Raw genomic sequence first — 19,282 nt, 5'->3', positions numbered from 1 at the left:
CCTCTCTGCCTACTTGTGATCTTTGTCTGTCAAATAAATAAATAAAACAAAAAATCTAAAAAAAAAAAAAATAGTTGTTGTTTTTTTAATTTAAATTAGGTTTCTAATCCTTAGGAAGTATACAGTCCAATTAAGGAAATAAATTAAGAAATAATTCAGAGAATAGTAGTGACATATAATTAAGTGTGAAAGTGAGTGGCAGGGACTGTTCAGGTTAGGTATGAAGCACAAGTTATATGGTACAAAATCAAACCTAATCAGCCTCATTGATTTGTTATGTATCACTTCATGTATAAGAGCCTTATAATAATATACTTTCCTCTCTCAGGGTATTATTACAGTGTTAATGTCATATAATTTGCTTCTGTATCCAATAATACATTGTTGTTATTTTTGTTTTAAACAGAGTTTTTTTTAAAAAAAGATTTTAAAAATAAGGAAAAAAATTCTTTTTAAAGATTTTACTTGTTTTATAGAGAGAGAATGGGGGCAGGGGCAGAGAGAGAGAGGGAGAGAGTCTTAAGCAGACTCTGCATTCAGTGCAGAGCCTGATGTGGGGCTTGATCTCATGACCCTGAGATCATGACCTGAAAATCAAGAGTCTCCACACTTGACCAACTGCACCACCCTGGCGCCCCCTCCCCCCCACCCTGGCCAAATGTTTTATATTTACCATTTTCAGTGCTCTTCATTCCTTTGTGTAGGGCCAGGTTTCTCTTCCATTTTTACATCAGCCTGAAGGACTTCCTTTTTTTTTTTTTTTTTTTTAAGATTTGTTTGTTTATTTTGAGAGAGAGAGATTGAGAGAGAACACAAGCAAGGGAGAGAGAGAGATTCTCAAATGGACTCCACACAGAGCCCATGGGGGGGAAGTTCGATGTCATGACCTGAGATCATGATCTGAGCTGAAATAAGAGTTGGATGCTTACCTGACTGAACCACCCAGGCACCCCTATATGGGACATTTTCGTGTTTCTGTCCTTTCACAATATTTCTAGGTTGATTTTTTTCTTTTGACATGTAGTATACCAATGATACACTGAACACCTACTAACATATTGATTGTTTGGATTTTTTATTTAAACCAAAAATAGTATGTGATGTTTGGTGTTGATGTTTGTATTCTACATAAATATTGTGCTATAATGTTATCACATTTTGCTATGGTTCCTGTCAAATGAAGAATTTTCCATTATCCTGCTCATCAAGTTTCTTGGTTGAAACCCTGAAAGCTAAACACTGCCTTGGTAAAAACTAAAGAATGTATATTTAGTGTTCATTCTCATTTTTGTGTACTTTCTAGTCTGCAGTATTAATGTTACTTTTTCTCAAAGTCAAATTTTAGTTTTTAATCCTTGACACTATCATTGACAAACTTTTTAAAATTCTTGGTAAATAGTAACAATATCTCATCAACCCTCTTAATCTTTATTTTTTATTTTTTTACATTCTCATTATTTTTTTCATCTCCAAAGAATTTGCAAGATTGAGCACACTGCCTTTTTTCAGTAAAGTAAATTGTATCTAGTGATTTTTATTTGTTTTACCATTTGCCAGAATTTTTTAGGTGATGTTTTCAAAAATTTCCTACTCATATTATCATTGGACCATTAACTGACACTATTAAGTCAATAACTTTGAGCTAGTATGTTTAAGTTTGGTTAGGTGAGTAGGGATTTTTGTGGTAACTAGAAGTAATAAGTGTAGTAATTAAAAAAAAAAAAAACCAACCTGTACCTTTCTTCTCTTTTGTATAGTATCAAAGGTGCAGAATCTGGGATAAGTTGCATGAAGAGCATATCAATGCGGGACGTACAGTTCAGGTAAGGTTATTACATTGTTTCTAGTTAATCAGCATGGAAAATACAATCTTAAGAAAATTTTGCTAAAATAAATACCCTGTGGTTGGATCCTTTTATGCATATTTGTAACTCTTTCTTTAAGGGTACATTTTTAGCAGGATTTACTGAATCAAATGTCATATGTATTTTTAAGATTTTGATTCATATTACTATATTCCTCCAGAAACAATGAATCAGCTTATACTCAAAATCAATACATTTTCCAAAAACCTTACAACCATTACCCATTTCTTAAAATTTTGCTAATTACTAGTTGCTTTATTGTTTTTATCTAGAGTTTTTCTTTAATTGCTTTGAATGGTGAAATTTTTTTTTCATATGTGCCTTGGATAGTAGTATTTCTTTTGTAAATATCCTGTTCCTGTCTCCTGCATGTATTATGTTGTTGTCTTTTGCAAGAGTTTTTAGTCATTTTAAGGTATTGTTCTTCTATCTATACTACAGTTACAGTAACATAGTGTTGCAAATCTTTTTTGCAGCTACTGGCTTTTTAATAACAAATATTAATTATTTTAAATTCATTTTAGAAAATCATGTATTTACATGGTGAAAAGCCAAATAAAGTTAAAAGGCTTTACCTTACCCTTTTCCATCTCCAAGTCCTAATTGCAAGAAACCACTTTTAATCATTTTGACCATTTTCCCTGGCATTTATCTCTTTATTCCTTAATATCATTTGTAGACTAGTATTTCTCAATCAGGTTCAGGTATTATCTCTTCTTGCGGCATTATCTCTTCTTGGAGCTCTAGCTTTTTACTCTGCTTTTGTACTTCCTTTCCCCTTATACAGTTACATGTAGTGTAATTTTGGGTTAAATTATAAATCAGTATTTCATTATTTTGTTTATGAAGATATTATTTCCTTCCAAGCCAAATGGTAAAATAGTATAGTCTTTGCTTTTTATGAAGTTAATAGTTGTTTCTCATTTTCTCTCTTTTTTTTTCTTTACTGGCTTTCTGTGTATTTGTAGTTAATTTTTTAAATGTTCTGCATCTCTGCTACATGCTACCAGTAATAATTTTCATATGCTCGGATTTACTACGTTCTATTCTTTATACTGAAGACTCTTTCCTATAGCCGTATTCCCAGTCCCAATCTGGATTTACTTTCTAGGCTTGTTGCATGGCTGCTGTTCTGGGATTTCCTTCAGCTGCTCTTCTGTGTGGGGTCCATATTTTCTGGGATATCATGTCTTACTCACTTTTGGATTACTTTTGTTTTGTTGGAGTACATGTTTTAGTAGGTCTCTAAATAAGGGTATCTTGGAGGTAAATTTTTATGTTATGAGTCTGAAAAATACCTTTTTTCTCCTCACATGTGATTACTAATTTCAGTAGGTATAGAATTCTAGTTGGAATTCTTTTAGATATAAAGGTTTTTTAGTGTAGCTCTTGCTAAAGCTGATACCTGATTTCCCAATTTTTATTTTTCTCTTTGGGAGCTTTTGTAATCTGTTTAATCCCTGGTGTTCTCAAATTTGATCATGGTGTGCTTTGTGTTGGACTTTTTGAATCTAAAAACTTATGTTCTTTATTAGTTCTGGGAAATTTATTTGTTTAATCATTTTTAAAGACTTATTTATTTATTTTAGAGAGCATGCACTAACAATGGGGAGGGGCAGAGTAAAGAGGAGAGAATGCAAACCTCCACTGAGTACGGAGTCCTGTATGGATCCCAAGACCTGGATCATGACCTAGCCGAAATCAAGAGTCAGATGTTTAACCAACTGAGCCACCTGGTGGGAAATTTAAATTATTTGATAATTAATTCCTCTGCTCTTTGCTCGCTTTCTTTCTTTTTTTAATCTTTAATTGCAAGAGTCAGCAAAATATGGCATTTTCCTTGGAGGAACCTCCAAATACCAGTAGCTGGAGGTTTGTTCTGGTTTAGTTTTCTAAAGAAGAATCCTCATTCTTCTGGGGCAAGTAGACACTTTTCACTAAGTGAAGGTTGCTAGGGTGTCATTGTTTAGTGCAAGGTTTCACATACATCTCTTTTAGCCCTGTGCTTGGTGTTTCTGAATCTCCACAGTGGTTTGTTTCTCCAAAGAGTGCATCTCTGGTCTTCTTGCCTTTCAAAAAGGTTTCTATAGCTGCAGTGTAGTGAATAGATCGGCATAGAGTGAAATTAATGCAAGAGATCCTTTAGGAGAGATTACAGAGATAGTGGAGATGGAAAAAAAAAAAAAGATTGACGAGGTCTCATAGAAATTTGATTTACCTCTTTATATATGTATTTTACTGCTTGCTAACTAGATTATGGACCTAAAGATCAGGGATTGTGTCTCTGCTATTTGCGTATCCCACAGTACCTGGTGTTCAGCAAGATTCAGTGTTTATTGAATGGTATTAAGCATGTTAAATGTCAATGAGATTATTATGACTAGGATTTCTAACCATCTTCCACTGTTCAGTAGGTCAGTAAAAATCACTTATTTTCCTGAGACAATGACTATAATCAAAGTGTTTACTGATTAAAGAATATATGTATATTTACATTATTGATCTCCATCTGGCACAAGCTTTATGTGTGCCATTAAAAGAGTGAGATTGAAACTGTTTTTAGATGTAAGTATTTGTTTAGTTTTATTCATATATGCTCTGAATTTTCTGGATAGGCTAGTTCTTTGCTAGTTTGTGTAAAACTTACTTTTTGGATAGTTTCCTGAACAGTTACAATGGCTTTTCTAGATTTCTCATTATTAGATATGTATGAAAAGAACTATCTTTTTACTTTCATTACAGCATCTTTGTTGAAAAGGAATTCTTAATTTAAACATACTCTAATTTTTCAGTCTTTTGTTTTATGGTCATGCTTAAGGTGTCTTATTCAAGGAATACTTTCTATTTTAAGATCAAGAAGATATTTTCCAAAACATTTTTTTATATATTTTTAAAAGATTTTATTCATTTATTTTGACAGAGTGCACAAGTAGGCACAGCTGCAGGCAGAGGGAGAGGGAGAATGAGCAGGGAGCCCAACACAGGACTTGATCGCAGGACGCTAGGATCATGACCTAAGCTGAAGGCAGCCACTTAACTGACTGAGCCACCCAGGTGCCCCTAAAACATTTTTTTTAAATGTTGTAAATATTTTGCTTTTAACATTTAAGTCTTTAATCCATCTGAAATTGGTGATACGAAGTAGATACAAATAAAATTTCCCTTATTCTATTTGGAAAACCAGTTGTCTCACACTATTAGCTGATTTCTACAATTCTATTTACATATCACAATTCCATATTATGTATGTGTCTGTTGCTGGTCTTTCTATCCCACTGGTCAGTTTGTTTGTTTCTCCATCAAGTTCCACACTATCTTAATTAAGACAACCTTATGATATGGCTGGATATCTGGTAGGATAGTGCTTCCATTTTTCCCTTTTCGGGAGTGTTTTGGCTGTTCATGGCCCTTTAGTCTTCCATATGAAATTTGGATCTGCTTGTCAAAGTCCATATACAATCTTGTTTGGAATTTGGGAATTGCATTGGACTTATCCATGTATTTAGAGAAAAATGACGTTATTTATAATGTCCAGTTTTCCCACCTATAAATGTGGGATATTCTTGTACTTTTAATGTACTTTTTAATATTCTACATACCAGTTGTGGTAGGTTTTTAAAGATACCTGCAAATATTTCCATCTAGTTGGTATTGCACGTTATGATCGTGCATTATGATTGTGCCTTGTGATGGTGCTATATCACAGTATGATTCCCTTCTTGTTAAATCTGGGATGAGGCAGGAATAATGCTGCCTGATTTCTGAGGGCAAGTCAGAAAGGTCAGATAACTTCCAAAGTGGTTCTCTGAGGGTGCCTGTTCTGGGGGGACTTTGCCATCATGTGAAATGTCCAGCTATCCTCCTTTGGGGGAGATAGATATTCTTTTGAATAATTGGATTAAATCCCTTTGGATTTTATCTTTATATGTATATATATTTTTAATAACATTTTTCTTCTCTTGTAAGATCACCCATTTTTCCTGATTTCTTCCTAGTTTTGATTTCTTGTGTTTTTCCCCCACCAAACTGGCTTTCTAGTTATTGGAAGAAATAATTGGTTATAAACAAGCCTGCTCAAATTTATCTTTTTTTTTTTTTTAGATTTGTTTATTTATTTTGGAAAGCAAGTCCATGTGCATGAATGGGGGAGGGCAGGGCAAGTGGGGAGGGGCAAAGGGAGTGGGAGAGAGAATCCTCAAGCAGACACCCTGCTGAGCGCAGACCCTGAGGCAGGGCTTAATCCCAGGACCCTGAGATAAAGACCTTAGCCTAAATCAGGAGTTGGAGACTTAACCAACTTAGCCACCCAGGTGCCTCACTGCTCAAATTTATCTCTTAAAAAAAGATCTTAGGGGCACCTGTGTGGCTTACTTGGTTAAGTATCTGTCTTTGGCTTAGGTCATGATCTCAGGTCCTGGGATCAGGCCCTGCATCAGGCTCCCTGCTTCCCGTCTTGCCTCTCTCCTCACTCATGTTCACTCACTGTGCGCGTGTGCTATCTCTCTCTGTCAAATAAATAAGTAATCTTAAAAAAAATTCTTATAAATGACAACAGCTCCCTCTGCAAAAGAATTCTTATTTCTTTTTATACATAATGCTTTCTCTGAAAGTAAAATCTAATTCTGCTATATTCCAGGATGATTGTAAGGATTGTTAATCATGTGTGCAAAGTGCTTACATAGCCCTTGTTATAAGTAAGTATTCAGTAAATAAGAGGAATTGCAGTAAGCTTGATTTGATACTTTCACTTTTAACTGCTAGATTAAGCCAAGCAGAAGTGTTAGGTTTTGTTAGTTTAACTTATAACACATTGTAAATGCATCATTTTTTCCCACCTTGGTTCGCTTGTCTTACAAAGGTACAAAATGTGTATTTTAAAAAGCTTAGTCTTTCTTGCCCCCCTCCCCAAGTACTTAACTTACAATAACAATAGTAGCTGATAATATAGGATTCTGTAAAATATATCACAATATTAGCTTTGAAGAAACTTACCTAAATGTGAATTCATAAAAAGTTAAATAAAATATTTAAGTAATAGTTTAAGGCTTTAGTAATAAAAGAAGTCAACATATAATTTTCAAATATATTATAGAGACTAGTAAGTGATAAAGTTTCAGCTGGCTAGATGCTGGATAAGGGAAGTGCTATCCTCATTTTTTTGATAAAAGAAGGCTGAATAACAGAAACGTAGTGTATTAACTGCACAAGGCCTTAATAAGTTTTAGTGCAGGAATCTAATCTGGAATTAATATTAACTTAGGGAGTACTGCACTTAATACCTATATATTAGTCCTCGTTAGATACATGTTGAGTAAATAAATGGAGATTTTTTTCTCCTTTGAGTTTTACTGCTTTTGGTATTTCAGTTAGTATTTTTAAGCTATATATAATATATATTTTTTCTTTTTGGTGCCTTTTGGTGTTGAAATAAGTGTAAAGTTGTTATACTACTATCAATACCTTAGTGTAGTTAGGTAATACAGGAACAGTCCAGATTTATTGTAATTAAGCAGTTATGACTCTGGAGCCTTTAATAATAAATGATATGTCTAGAATGTGTTTACTCTAAGTTGTTTAAATGTTTACTAGTGGACTTGTGCTCTGTTTGTAAGGAAGTCAGGTTATTATGATACCAAATGTTTTTGGCTCTACACAATTTGCTCACAAAATTACATGTTGTAAAAACACATTAGGAATCCTTAATTCAATATTTAACACAAGCAAATATATGCATAGCCACTCTTTTAATCATTAAATACATAATTAACCATTTTTTTCAGAATTTTAATTAACTCAGAATAATTACTTTCTACAATTATCAGTAAAGATAAGTATATGTTTAAACATATTTTTTAATCTTTAGACAGAAACTTCAGGGTATTTCTGGAAGAAGGGGGAAAAGCCAAAACTAGCTATTAAATTTAGTTATAGAACTAAAGAGAGAGATATGTAACCTTGATTATAAAAAGTTTGGCCATAGTTCGCAGTTTACTACTTGTATCCTATAAGCTTGTTAATTACTGAGTTAGTGTAGTTTCTTGTTTCTGAACTTACTTCATTGACTGTAGACCCATTTATCTAACTTGCAGATATAATAACTTGCAGATATTGTAGATTTTTAAAACTTTGCATGTCAGCCTTTCTGACCTGATTATTAAAAGAGCAGAGACATTTTAACTTTATCTATGTTCTAGATACTATTCTAAAAACCCTGGGGGATATAGTCATGAGCAAAACAAAATTCTTGTTGTCATTGAACTTATATTCTGGGGATGGTGAGTGGAAAAAGCAGAGACAGATAATTTTTTAATAAATAAATATATAATAGGACATGTGGATGGCTCAGTTGGTTCAGTGTCTGCCTTTGGCTAAGGTCATGATCTTAGAGTCCTGGGACCAAGCCCCATGTCAGGCTCCCTACTCAGCAGGGGGTCTGCTCCTCCCTCTCTCTCTGCCACTCCCCTGCTTATACTGTCTCTCTCTCTGTGTCAAATAAATAAAACTTTTTAGACATATAATATTTAGATGGCTATAAGTGCCATGAAGTAAAAGTAAAGCCGGTTAAAGGGAACAAAAAAATCACAGAAGGTGATGAATGTTCTTATATACACAGTGGTCGCGAAATGTTTCTGATGACATTTAAGCAGAGACTTGAAGGAAGTTAAGGCATAAACCTAAGGAATCAAGTGGGAAGACTGAGGGGAGAGGATGCAGTGGCATATTCAAGGGGCAATAAGGAGGTTAGTGTGGCTGGTGTGAGCAAGGAGGATATAGGAGAAGAAGTAAGGGCAATCACCTGGATCTGATGATGCACGACCTGGCAGGATGTGGTAGTTTGAAGTTGGGTAGAGAGTCTTTGGAAGGACCTGAGTGGATGATGAACTGATATGACTTTAAAAGACCACCTTGAATATTATGAAGAGGATAAATTCTAAGGAAGTAAGGATGGAAATAAGAATACCATTTAGGTAGCTAATGTAATAATCAGGATATTGTGGGTTTACTTTTTAAAGATCTTTTTTTATTTTAGAGAGAGCACACTTAAGCGGGGCGGGGGGCAGGGAGAGGGACAAGCAGACTCTGCACTGAGATGGAACCCCCAGTGGGGCCCTGTGATCATAACCTGAGCTGAAATCAAGAGTTGGCTGCTTAAGCAACTGGGTTACCCAGGTGCACCTGGGTTTACCTTTTAGAAAAATGCAGATACACATATGTATAGACAGTTTTGTGTAGAATGTCAGGGTTGTAATATGTTAGATTTTTATCTACTTTCTTTGTAGCCCTGGTAAATGATTCTGAACTTACACACTTGGCAGAGGAATAAAGAACTACCCTGACATCAACCTAACTGATGAAGTAACTTTTTGACAAATTTTGCATATACACACTTCAAACATACAAAATATGGCAAATAGTAAAAATAATGTAACAGTTATGTTCTCATCACCCAACTTTGTTAAATATTGACATTTTGTCACAATTTCTTCCTTTTTAAAAAATTTAATTACAAATATTATTTTTTAGAGGAGGGAGGGGAAGAGGGAGAGGGAGCAAGAGAGTCTTAAGCAGACTCTGCTCAGCAGGTAGCTTAATGTGGAGTTTTATCACACAGCCCTGGGATCACCACCTGAGCAGAAACCAAGAGTCTGATGCTTAACTGATGAGCCACCTAGGCATTCCTAACCCCCCCCCCTTTTTTTTTAAGATTTTTTATTTATTTATTTGACAGAGAGAGATCACAAGTAGGCAGAGAGACAGGCAGAGAGAGAGAGAGGAGGAAGCAGGCTCCCTGCTGAGCAGAGAGCCCAATGTGGGACTCGATCCCAGGACCCTGAGATCATGACCTGAGCCGAAGGCAGCGGCTTAACCCACTGAGCCACCCAGGCGCCCCCTTTTCTTGATTCTTTTTTTTTTTTTTTTAAAGATTTATTTATTTATTTGACAGAGAGAGATCACAAGTAGGCAGAGAGGCAGGAAGAGAGGCAGGCAGAGAGAGAGGAGGAAGCAGGCTCCCTGCCGAGCAGAGAGCCCGATGTGGGACTCGATCCCAGGACCCTGAGATCATGACCTGAGCTGAAGGCAGCGGCTTAACCCACTGAGCCAGCCAGGCGCCCCCTTTTCTTGATTCTATTTACCTTGTTCCTACCTTCATCTGAAAAAAATCTTTTCTGCTGATTTAAATATTTATCATTTCTTTTTTAAAACATTATTATTATTATTATTATTATTATTATTATTATTATTTTAAGTAAGCTCTGTTCCCAATGTGGGGTCCAAACTCACAAACCTGGGATCAAGAGCTGTATACTCTACTGACTGAGCCAGCCAGGCACCAAGTATTTATCATTTCTGTGTATTTAACTATTTACAAATAATAAATGATATCGTTTTGCATTTTTCTGTCTGCTTTTTTTTTCTAAACAATTTTCTTAAGGTGTAATTGACATAAAGTACACAAGTTGATAATTTTTGACATGTGTATACCATGAGACCATCACTACAGTCAAGATAATTAATATATCCACTACCCCGAAAAGTTCCTTCATACCTTATTGTACTGTCTTCTGGCTTCTCCCACCCACATCCCTGTGCACCAGTTCCCATTCTCTACTCTCTGTGTACATGTGCACACACACACCTAAGCAACCACTGTACAGTAGTTTGGATTTCCTAGAATTTTATATAAATAGAATCATGAAATAAGCACTTCTTTGGTCTGGCTTCTTTCACTCTGCATGCATATTTTGGGGTTCATTCGTGTTATAGTGAGTATCAGTATTCCTTCCTTTTCATTGTTGGGTAGGTATTCTATTGTAGAAATATACCACGGCTTGTTCATCTGTTTCTCTGTGATGGTTATTTGGGTTGTTTTCATTTGGGGTTATTAAAAATAAAGCTGCTGTATGGGGCGCCTGGGTGGTTAAGTGGGTTAAGCCTCGGCTTTCAGCTCAGGTCATGATCTCAGGGTCCTGGGATCGAGCCCCGCATTGGGCTCTTTGCTCAGCAGGAAGCCTGCTTCCCCCCCTCTCTCTGCCTGCCTCTCTGCCTACTTGTGATCTCCCTCTGTCAAATAAATAAAAAAAATTTTTTAAAAAATAATAAAAATAAAGCTGCTATGAACATTTGAGTAAAGGACTTTGTATGGATACAGGATTTCGTTTCTCTTGGATAAATACTTGTGAATGGAATGGCAGGATCATTTCGTTGTTATTCCTTAATTATGTAAGAAACTGCCAAACTGTTTTATGAAATGATCGTACCATTTTACATTCCTACCAGTTCTTCATATTCTTGTCAACATTTGATATGTTTAGTCTTTTTTTTTTTAAGATTTTATTTATTTGAGAGAGAAGGTGAGCAAGAGAGCACAAACAGAGGGACAGAGGGAGAGGTAGAGGGAGAAGCAGACTCCCCGCTGAGTGGGTAGCCCAACTTCTGGCTCAACGCCAAGACCCTGAGATCATAAACTGAGCCAAAGGGAGATGCTTAACCAACTGAGCCACCCTGGTGCCCCAGTATGGTTAGCCTTACTAATTTTATCCATTCTCTAGGCCTGTAGTGGTATCTTATTGTGATTTTAATTTTTGATTAATGACGTTTCTGTTTTATTTTGAATTGAGTATTTTTTATTTTATGTATCTCCTTGCCTTGTAAGCTGTAACTTTTCGTGTTGTTTTAATGGTCACTGTAAGGTTTATAATACACATTTTATTACAGTTTATCTTTTAAGTCTTATACTATTCCACATACGTTTAAGAAACTTAAAATATACTTCTCTTTCTCCCCTCAGTCTTTGTGCTATTGTTGTTGTATTTTTACTTATACATATGTTACGTACTTCATAATGTTTAAACTCTCAATTATCTATTTCAAGTGATATGGAAATTAAGGGGGGAATATCTTACATATTGTGTTATTTCCATTTCTGGTGTGCTTAATGCCTTTGTGTAAACCCATATTTCCATCTGGTATGGAAAGATATCTTTTTTCCCTGAAAGATATCTTTTAACATTTTTTGGAGCACAGTTATACCAGTGATGAATTCCTTGATCTTTTGTATATCTGCAAAGCCTTTATTTGGCCTTTGTTTTTAAAAGGGATTTTGCTGTTTATAGAATTCTGCATTGACTTTTTTTTTCTTCCAGTACTTTAAATGTGTTTTCAACTTTTCCACTTGGGTTTTTTCCAGTGAGAAATCTGTTTCATTCTTATCTTTATTCTCAGTGTGTAATATGTCTTTATTTTCTGGCCGCTTTTACAATTTTCCCTTTTGTGCTGGCCATAATCGAGTACTTTGATTATGGCATTTTCTTCACATTTCTTGTGCTTTCAATTTGTAGAACATCTCGGATCTCCAGATTTATAGTTTGCATCAAATTTGAAAATTGGGGGCATTATTTCTTTGAATATTTTTCTGTCCCTTCCCATCTCTCCTCTCCTTCAGAGATTCCCAATTACATGTGTGTTAGACTGCTTGAAGTTATCTTACAACTCACTGATGCACTTTTAAATTTTTTGGATTCTTCCTTCTCTTTGTGGTTAATTTTGGGTAGTTTTATTTCTAACTCTTCATATTTACTAGTCTTAGCAGCAGCAGCATCCAATCTGCTGTTAATATACTCAAGGCATTTTTCGTCACACGTATTGTAGTTTTCAATTCTAGAATTTGATTTGGGCACCTCTCTCTCTTTTCATTAAGGAGACTCTACATTCAACATGGGGCTTGAACTGAGGACCCTGATATCAAGAGTCAAATGCTTTACCACCTGAGTCACCCAGGTGACCTGATTTGGGTCTTTTAATAACTTCCATGTCTCTACTTAACTTTTTAAACATATCTATGTCAGTTCTGGGCCAGTTTCAAACAAGTGATTATTCTCCTTATTATGGGTCATATTTTCCTATTTCTTTGTATGTATAGTAATTTTTGGAAAGGCTTTGTTAGTTTGTTTTTTGTTTTTTGTTTTTGTTTTTGTTTTTGTTTTTTGAGTGCTGGGTATTTTCATGTTCCTATAAATATTGAGCTTCATTCTGGAATACAGTTAAGATACTTGAGTTTTTCGGGTCTTAATTTTATGATTTATTAGCCTTGATTGAAACAGTCCCCAGTATTGCAATAAACCTTTCTGAGTGCTCTACCCAGTGCCCTGGGAACTTAAAGTTATCCGCTGGTGGGAACAGACACTGTTTAAAGATTTGAGTGAGTACTAAGCATTGTTCCTTCTAACCTTTTGGGATGATTTTTTTTTTTCTTCCAGCGTCAGGTAGTTTTCTCACATGCATGTTCTAGTCAGTTCTCTGCTAACTACTTGAAGGTTATCCCTCTGCATATCTGGAGGGTTCTCATTCTGTGCAGCTCTCTCCTCTCCAGTACTTTAGTACTCTGTTCTGCAGACTCTGCAGAAACAGAGGTCTTCTATTATTTTGTTTTGAAACTGCAAGTGGAATAAGTTTAACACTTTTCTTCTCTGGGATATGAAAACATTAGCATTCAAATAGATTTGAAGATCAAATTTTGAAAGAAAGTAAGTGGAAAAATTGGAACCTGTTACTACTATAATGTTACTACTATAATAATTTACTAAAGAATATTTACCCAGTTATAGAAGAAACTTGATCAGCCTAGTCTCTGTAGCAGTGGTGATACAGAACTTGTTGAGAACGCAGATTTCTGGGACCCATCTTAGAAATTCTGAGTTAGTAGATTTCAGACCACATTTAGAAAGATACTGCTCCTGGAGTACCTGGGTGGCTCAGCCGGTTAACCATCTGGATTTTTTATTTTGGCTCAGGTCATGAACTTGGGGTCGTGAGATCCAGCTTGGAGTTGTGCTCTGCGCTCAGTGCTCAGTGCAGTCTGCTTGAAATTTCCTCCCTCTTCCTCTGCCCCTCTCTGCACTTGTGCATACACATTGTCTCTCAAATAAATAAAATCTTAAAAGAAAAAAAAAAAAGGAAAGATGCTGGTCTACACAGAGTCTATCCCAGTTCTATAGGCAATGAAAATAAGAAAAGAAGATCAGCCTTGGAATTTATAGGAATAAAACATGACTTTCATAATTTTACCACAAGAAATGTAGGAAAGAGCTATGTATTTTTAATTTTTAAAAAATTTTTTAGGAGAATTTAAAAGGGAGAAACAGTAGAAAAGAGAGGGGATGAAGAGGGAGAAGGGAAATGTGAGGATCGTAAACAGAAATTAGAGAACAGAAGAAGAATTTAGAGAGAGTCAGGGCCAGGTAAGGAATGGAAGAGCAGATAGAATAGATTCCAAAAATGAATGCTATTAGAAGATAAATTATTTTAGATCATTTTCCTGAGCTTCAGTTGAATTTAAATTTTAAGTTTGCCTTGTAATATTTATGAGCTGATTAATCAGGATTTAGGGGTTTTGACCCCCTACTCTGATTGGCATGGTACTATAGAACCTCAGGAAGGAAATTAAAATTAAATATGTTGTAGGACACACCCTTGTTTTGTGTATCTCTAAGAAAGAAAAGTGCTGCCAGTTAAGAATGGTCCATTGTTTTGTTTTGGTTTTTTTTTTAACATCTATTTTAAGATGCAATATTCTTTATGAAGCCTGTCTAGATTATGAAAGTAAGATATTTCAAGTTTCCTTTGAGCATGTTTCTTATGCCCCTTTGAGTTCTGAATATTTCTCTTTAATAGAGAATGAAAAGCAGTATAGGAGTTCGGTAGTTCTTACTCTGCGTCATCTGTTAACATTATGCCATCTGCCCCAAGCAGTAGACCTATTCCTCCTTTCTTGTTCTTGCTCTACATGTATTTTTTCAATTCTTTTTATTGTTCTTAACATTTTTCTTCAGCCTCCGCTCATTCTGGGCTTTTACTTTACTTACATGAATCTCCTTGTTTCACACCACTTTTTGTATTCATCCTTGTTCACATGCCTTCCTTTTTTTTTTTTTTTTTTTTTTTTTTTTTTTTGTTTAAACAAATCTCTTTAAATTCTAAACTTTGCATACCATACACAACCACATTGGATTCTTCAGATGCCCTTTCTTTTCTTATCAGATTAATTTTTTTGTTTATAGTTTCAGAATTTCACCTTTTAGAAACTATCTTTCTCTTTCAAAAGAAGATCTTCCTATCACAATAAAATTTCTATGGCATCACACAGCTATTTTCTCCAGAAAAATGTGATTCACTTCCCTAAAGTATTAGTGTTTTTATTATCCCCTTTTTAACTGTTAAGAACTCCAAGATGGCATGGTTGCTTTTTTCCATGGGTTTCATTTCTACTTCACTATTTTATGCTTATAAGTCAGAATTAATTCCAAAAACATGGTTCCTTTCATTATTTCTTCCAGCTAATGAAAGATGAAATGTTTCATTTGCCTAGTGACTTACATTACGCATTCCTAGGGAACAAATCTACTTGCATTCTTTTTTTCCCCCCCTAGTTGCATTCTTGAGAGTTGGCCATCTCTGTTGTTGGACTACTGCTTTGCTACTTTAAATGGAAAATAATTAAGAAAGCATTCATTCGTTAACCATGTTTATTGAATCAAACCATGTATCAGGGATCAAATACAGCCTTGAGGACATATAATGGTAAAGAAATTTGGCATAAGTCTCTTGTCCCTACAACCTCACAATTTAGTCAAATGAATGAATTAATATCTTTTATCCAACAAGGTAGTAGGTAATATACTTCCACAATGAGATTGATACTCATTTTTACCCCTACCCAAATGCTTTCACATTTGTTTCTATCTTAGCTTAATTGAACATACAGGTTAATATAATATTCTTTTCTAAAAATGTTATTAACACTTTTTATAGTGAAATATAACATATGTGCTATAAATGCATATAGCATAAATACACACCTAAACAAATTATTATGTAACTACTACTCAGATCAAGAAATAGAAAATTGCCCCGATCCTGTAAACCCTATCACCTCCTTCCTATAACAACCACCTTTCTCTCCCCCAAAATAATTACTGTCTTGATTTATGTGGTAATTGCTTCTTAGTATTTCTGAGTATAGTTTATTTTCTTAGTGTAGTTTTACTACTAAATGTGTCATTAAGCTATAGATTAATTTAGTCTGGTTTTGAACATTATGTAAATTGAAATAAATAATATGTCTTTTATGTCTGGGTTGAGACATAAAATAGTACTGTACGGTCCAGTATATGGTCCATTGTATGAGTTTACCATAGCATATGGTAAACATTTACTATGATATATTGATGGTCATTTGAGTTATTTTTAGCTTTTTTAAATTTTGTTTTCAGTTTCTATTACAGGTGATACCAACATTCTTGTATATTTTTATTGGTATTCATGTGCATTCATTGGTGTACATATACATACCTTTCTGTTAAATGTATTCCTAGGAGAGGAATCGCTGGCTCATTAGGCATCCTTATTTTCAACTATATTATAATGACAAACTATTTCCCAAAATAGTTGTACTAATTTTACAATCCTTCCAAGGATGAATGTGAGTTTCTGTGGTCTCCATATCCACACCAATATTTAGTAAAGTCAAACTTCAATTTTAGATGTTCTGGTGGGTAACTAATTCTGGTTTAATTTACATTTACCAGACTATTATTGAGTAACCTTTGTTTTTGTTTTTGTTTTTAATATAGATTTACTTATTTGAGAGAGAGCATGCATGAGCAGGAGGAGGGGCAGAGAGGAAGGGGTGGGGAGAGAAAGAGAGAGAAGCAGACTCCCTGCTGAATGGGAACCTTCTCGCCCACATTTCTACAGGTTTTGACTTTTTCTTATCTGTAAGAGTTCTTTATTCTGTCTGTGACCCCTTTGTCAGTGTATGTGTTGCAGTTACTTTCTTTCACTCAGTGATTAACCTTTTCATTTTCTTTGTTGTATTCCTTGATGATAAGAAGTTCATTTAATTTTTTAAAAAAGATTTTATTTATTTATTTGACAGAGACAGCAAGAGAGGGAACACAAGCAGGGGGAGTCGGAGAGGGAAAAGCAAGCTTCCCACTGAGCAGGGAGCCCGATGCAGGGCTCGATCCCAGGACAGTGGGATCAGGACCACAGCCCAAGGCAGGCGCTTAACGACTGAACCACCCAGGTGCCCTAGAAGTTCATTTAATTTAGTATAGTCAAGATGATCAGTTTTTTCTTGGTGCTTTTTGTGCCACATTTAAGAGGTATTTCCTACCCTTACATCATAAATATATTCTGTTGTTTTGCCTTTCACATTTAGGTCTATAATCCATCTGGTTAATTATTGTGTATGGTGTGAAGTGTGTGTCCAGTTTAATTTTTTTTCACATCTGAATACCCAAATGACCGCTCACTCTTTTGTGGAAAGATCATGGTTCCCTGAAGTGCCACCTTTGTTGTCAATTCAGTGCATGTATGCCTGGGTTGTTTCTCAGCTATCTGTCTCATTGGTGTATTTGTCTATTCTTGCCCTAATACCACACTATCTTAATTACTGTGGCTTTATAATCAGTCAATATCTAATAGAGGAAGTTTTTATTAATCTTCTTCAAAGCTAGTATCAGCCCTATATGTGCAGTTCCAAATACATTTTGGAATCAGCTTGCCAAGTTCCACCAAAACAAAGAACCTTTTTCAAATTTATTCTAATTTATTGAATCTATATATTCAAACCCATGTTTTTCATGGGTCAGCTGTACATGGTTTATCATTTTATCCTTTTACTTCTAACTATCTTTATGTTTTATTTATTTTTAAAGATTTTATTTATTTATTTGACAGAGACACAGTGAGAGAGGGAACACAAGCAGGGGGAGCAGCAGAGGGAGAAGGAGAAGCAGGCTTCCCTCCAAGCAGGGAGCCCAATGTGGGGCTCAGTCCTAGGACCCTAGGATCATGACCTAAGCCTAAGGCAGATGCTTAATGACTGAGTCGCCCAGGCACCCATATATTTATGTTTTAGATGTATTTCTTGAGTTTTATATTTTTTCCAGTCTAAAAATTTTTATCTTTCAACTGGAATATTTATCCCATTTATGTTTAATATGATTATCAATGTATTTATGTTTAGATATTATACTCTTTTACCTGCTTTCTACTTTTTCCACATATTCTTTATTCTTTTTCATATCCATTTTCACTTTCTTGTATTTTTTTTAATTGATCCAACTGTTCTCAGTTAGTTTTAGAATTACATACTCTTAGAAATTACAACATACATCCATCCATAAGACAGATTATACAGGTACCTTGGAATATTTTAGTTGTATATGTGTCCCCCAAAGTAAATGTTAATTTTAATGCTATTTTTATGTATTTTAATCATACACATATATTTAAAATATATTACTATTATTGTTTTAGTATAGTTACTGGTCATATAGATTTATCCATACTTTTTTTTTTTACTTTTTTTTAATGTTATTCATTTCTTTATGCATCTCCACTTTATATCTGGGATTAATTATTATTCTTTCTGAAGGACACTTTTATATTTACTGTGTATTTGCTGGAGACAAATTCCCTAAGGTTTTGTTTATCTTCATTTTACCTACCAAAAGATATTTTGCTGGGTATTAAAATTTAGGGTGACAATAATTTTTTCTCCATACTTTGTATTATTCTGTTCTCTTCTGACCTTTATTGTTGCTTGGAGAAGTCATATTATAGTTCTACTGTTCTTTTTCTGGTCTTTATTATGGTCTAATGGGTGTGGCCCTGCTTTTTTTGTCATTGTTCAAGGTTTATTAGTGGTTTTGTTGGTATGACCTTTGGGTAGTTGGTTACACTGCTTATATATGGATTTTTCTTTTTACATTATATGGCAATGTATGCTGTTCTTAACATATAGTACACAAAATAAGATCCCTTATAACAGTTATAATCATACATGTAATGTTAGATTTATATATTGGATCACAGAATGTGAGTGATTAGAGAGAAAAAGTTAGGGTAGGCATGTTGGATGAAGAAACCAGAAGTTAGGTAACATAGAATAAACACATCTAGTTTGAAGGATAACTGTAGCATATACAACATTGGCAGGGGTGCCCCTGAGATGGGTAGGCCTTTTTTGCAAGAGATTGTATTTCCTCTAGTTCCTTTTTGAGCTCCTTGTGAGAGATCTTTCCCTCTCTCCTTTCTTTTTTCCCTTTTTGGCTGTATGTTTTTATTTACTCTTCTCGGGATTTGCCAGCCTTCTTGAATCTGTGGATTGATGTCTTTTCTTAGTCATTATCTATTCAAATTTATTTTATATCCTTTTCCTCTAGGGTTCTAAATATATGTATATTATATTCTTTTTTAATTATATTCTATGTCTTTTACCTCTCTTCTATATCTTTTAACTTTGTTTCTTTTTTACATAGTTTCTTCATATCTAATTTTCAGTTTACTAAGTCATGAGTTGGTCTAATATGCAGCTAAATATTTATTTGACACAGAGAACGTGTGTGTGC

General features: G+C 34.7%; 1 protein-coding gene across 5 annotated transcripts in view; it reads left to right on the top strand.

Moving 5' to 3' along the window:
- Window positions 1–19,282, top strand: part of STX17 (syntaxin 17) — a 55,122-nt gene that overhangs the window by 11,414 nt on the left and 24,426 nt on the right. For 3 of the 5 annotated variants that reach the window (XM_059143539.1, XM_059143540.1, XM_059143538.1), the window contains exons 3-4: window positions 1,758–1,823; window positions 3,455–3,601. In XM_059143539.1, coding sequence (XP_058999522.1) covers window positions 1,758–1,823; window positions 3,455–3,601 — 213 coding nt within the window. Of the gene's footprint in view, window positions 1–1,757; window positions 1,824–3,454; window positions 3,602–16,495; window positions 16,620–19,282 lie in introns of those variants that run through there. The other 2 variants (XM_059143543.1, XM_059143542.1) reach the window with 2 other exon arrangements.

Source organism: Mustela lutreola, chromosome 12 (genome assembly GCF_030435805.1).
Source record: "Mustela lutreola isolate mMusLut2 chromosome 12, mMusLut2.pri, whole genome shotgun sequence".
NCBI lineage: Eukaryota > Metazoa > Chordata > Mammalia > Carnivora > Mustelidae > Mustela > Mustela lutreola.
This window is presented reverse-complemented; position numbering and strand designations above follow the sequence as displayed.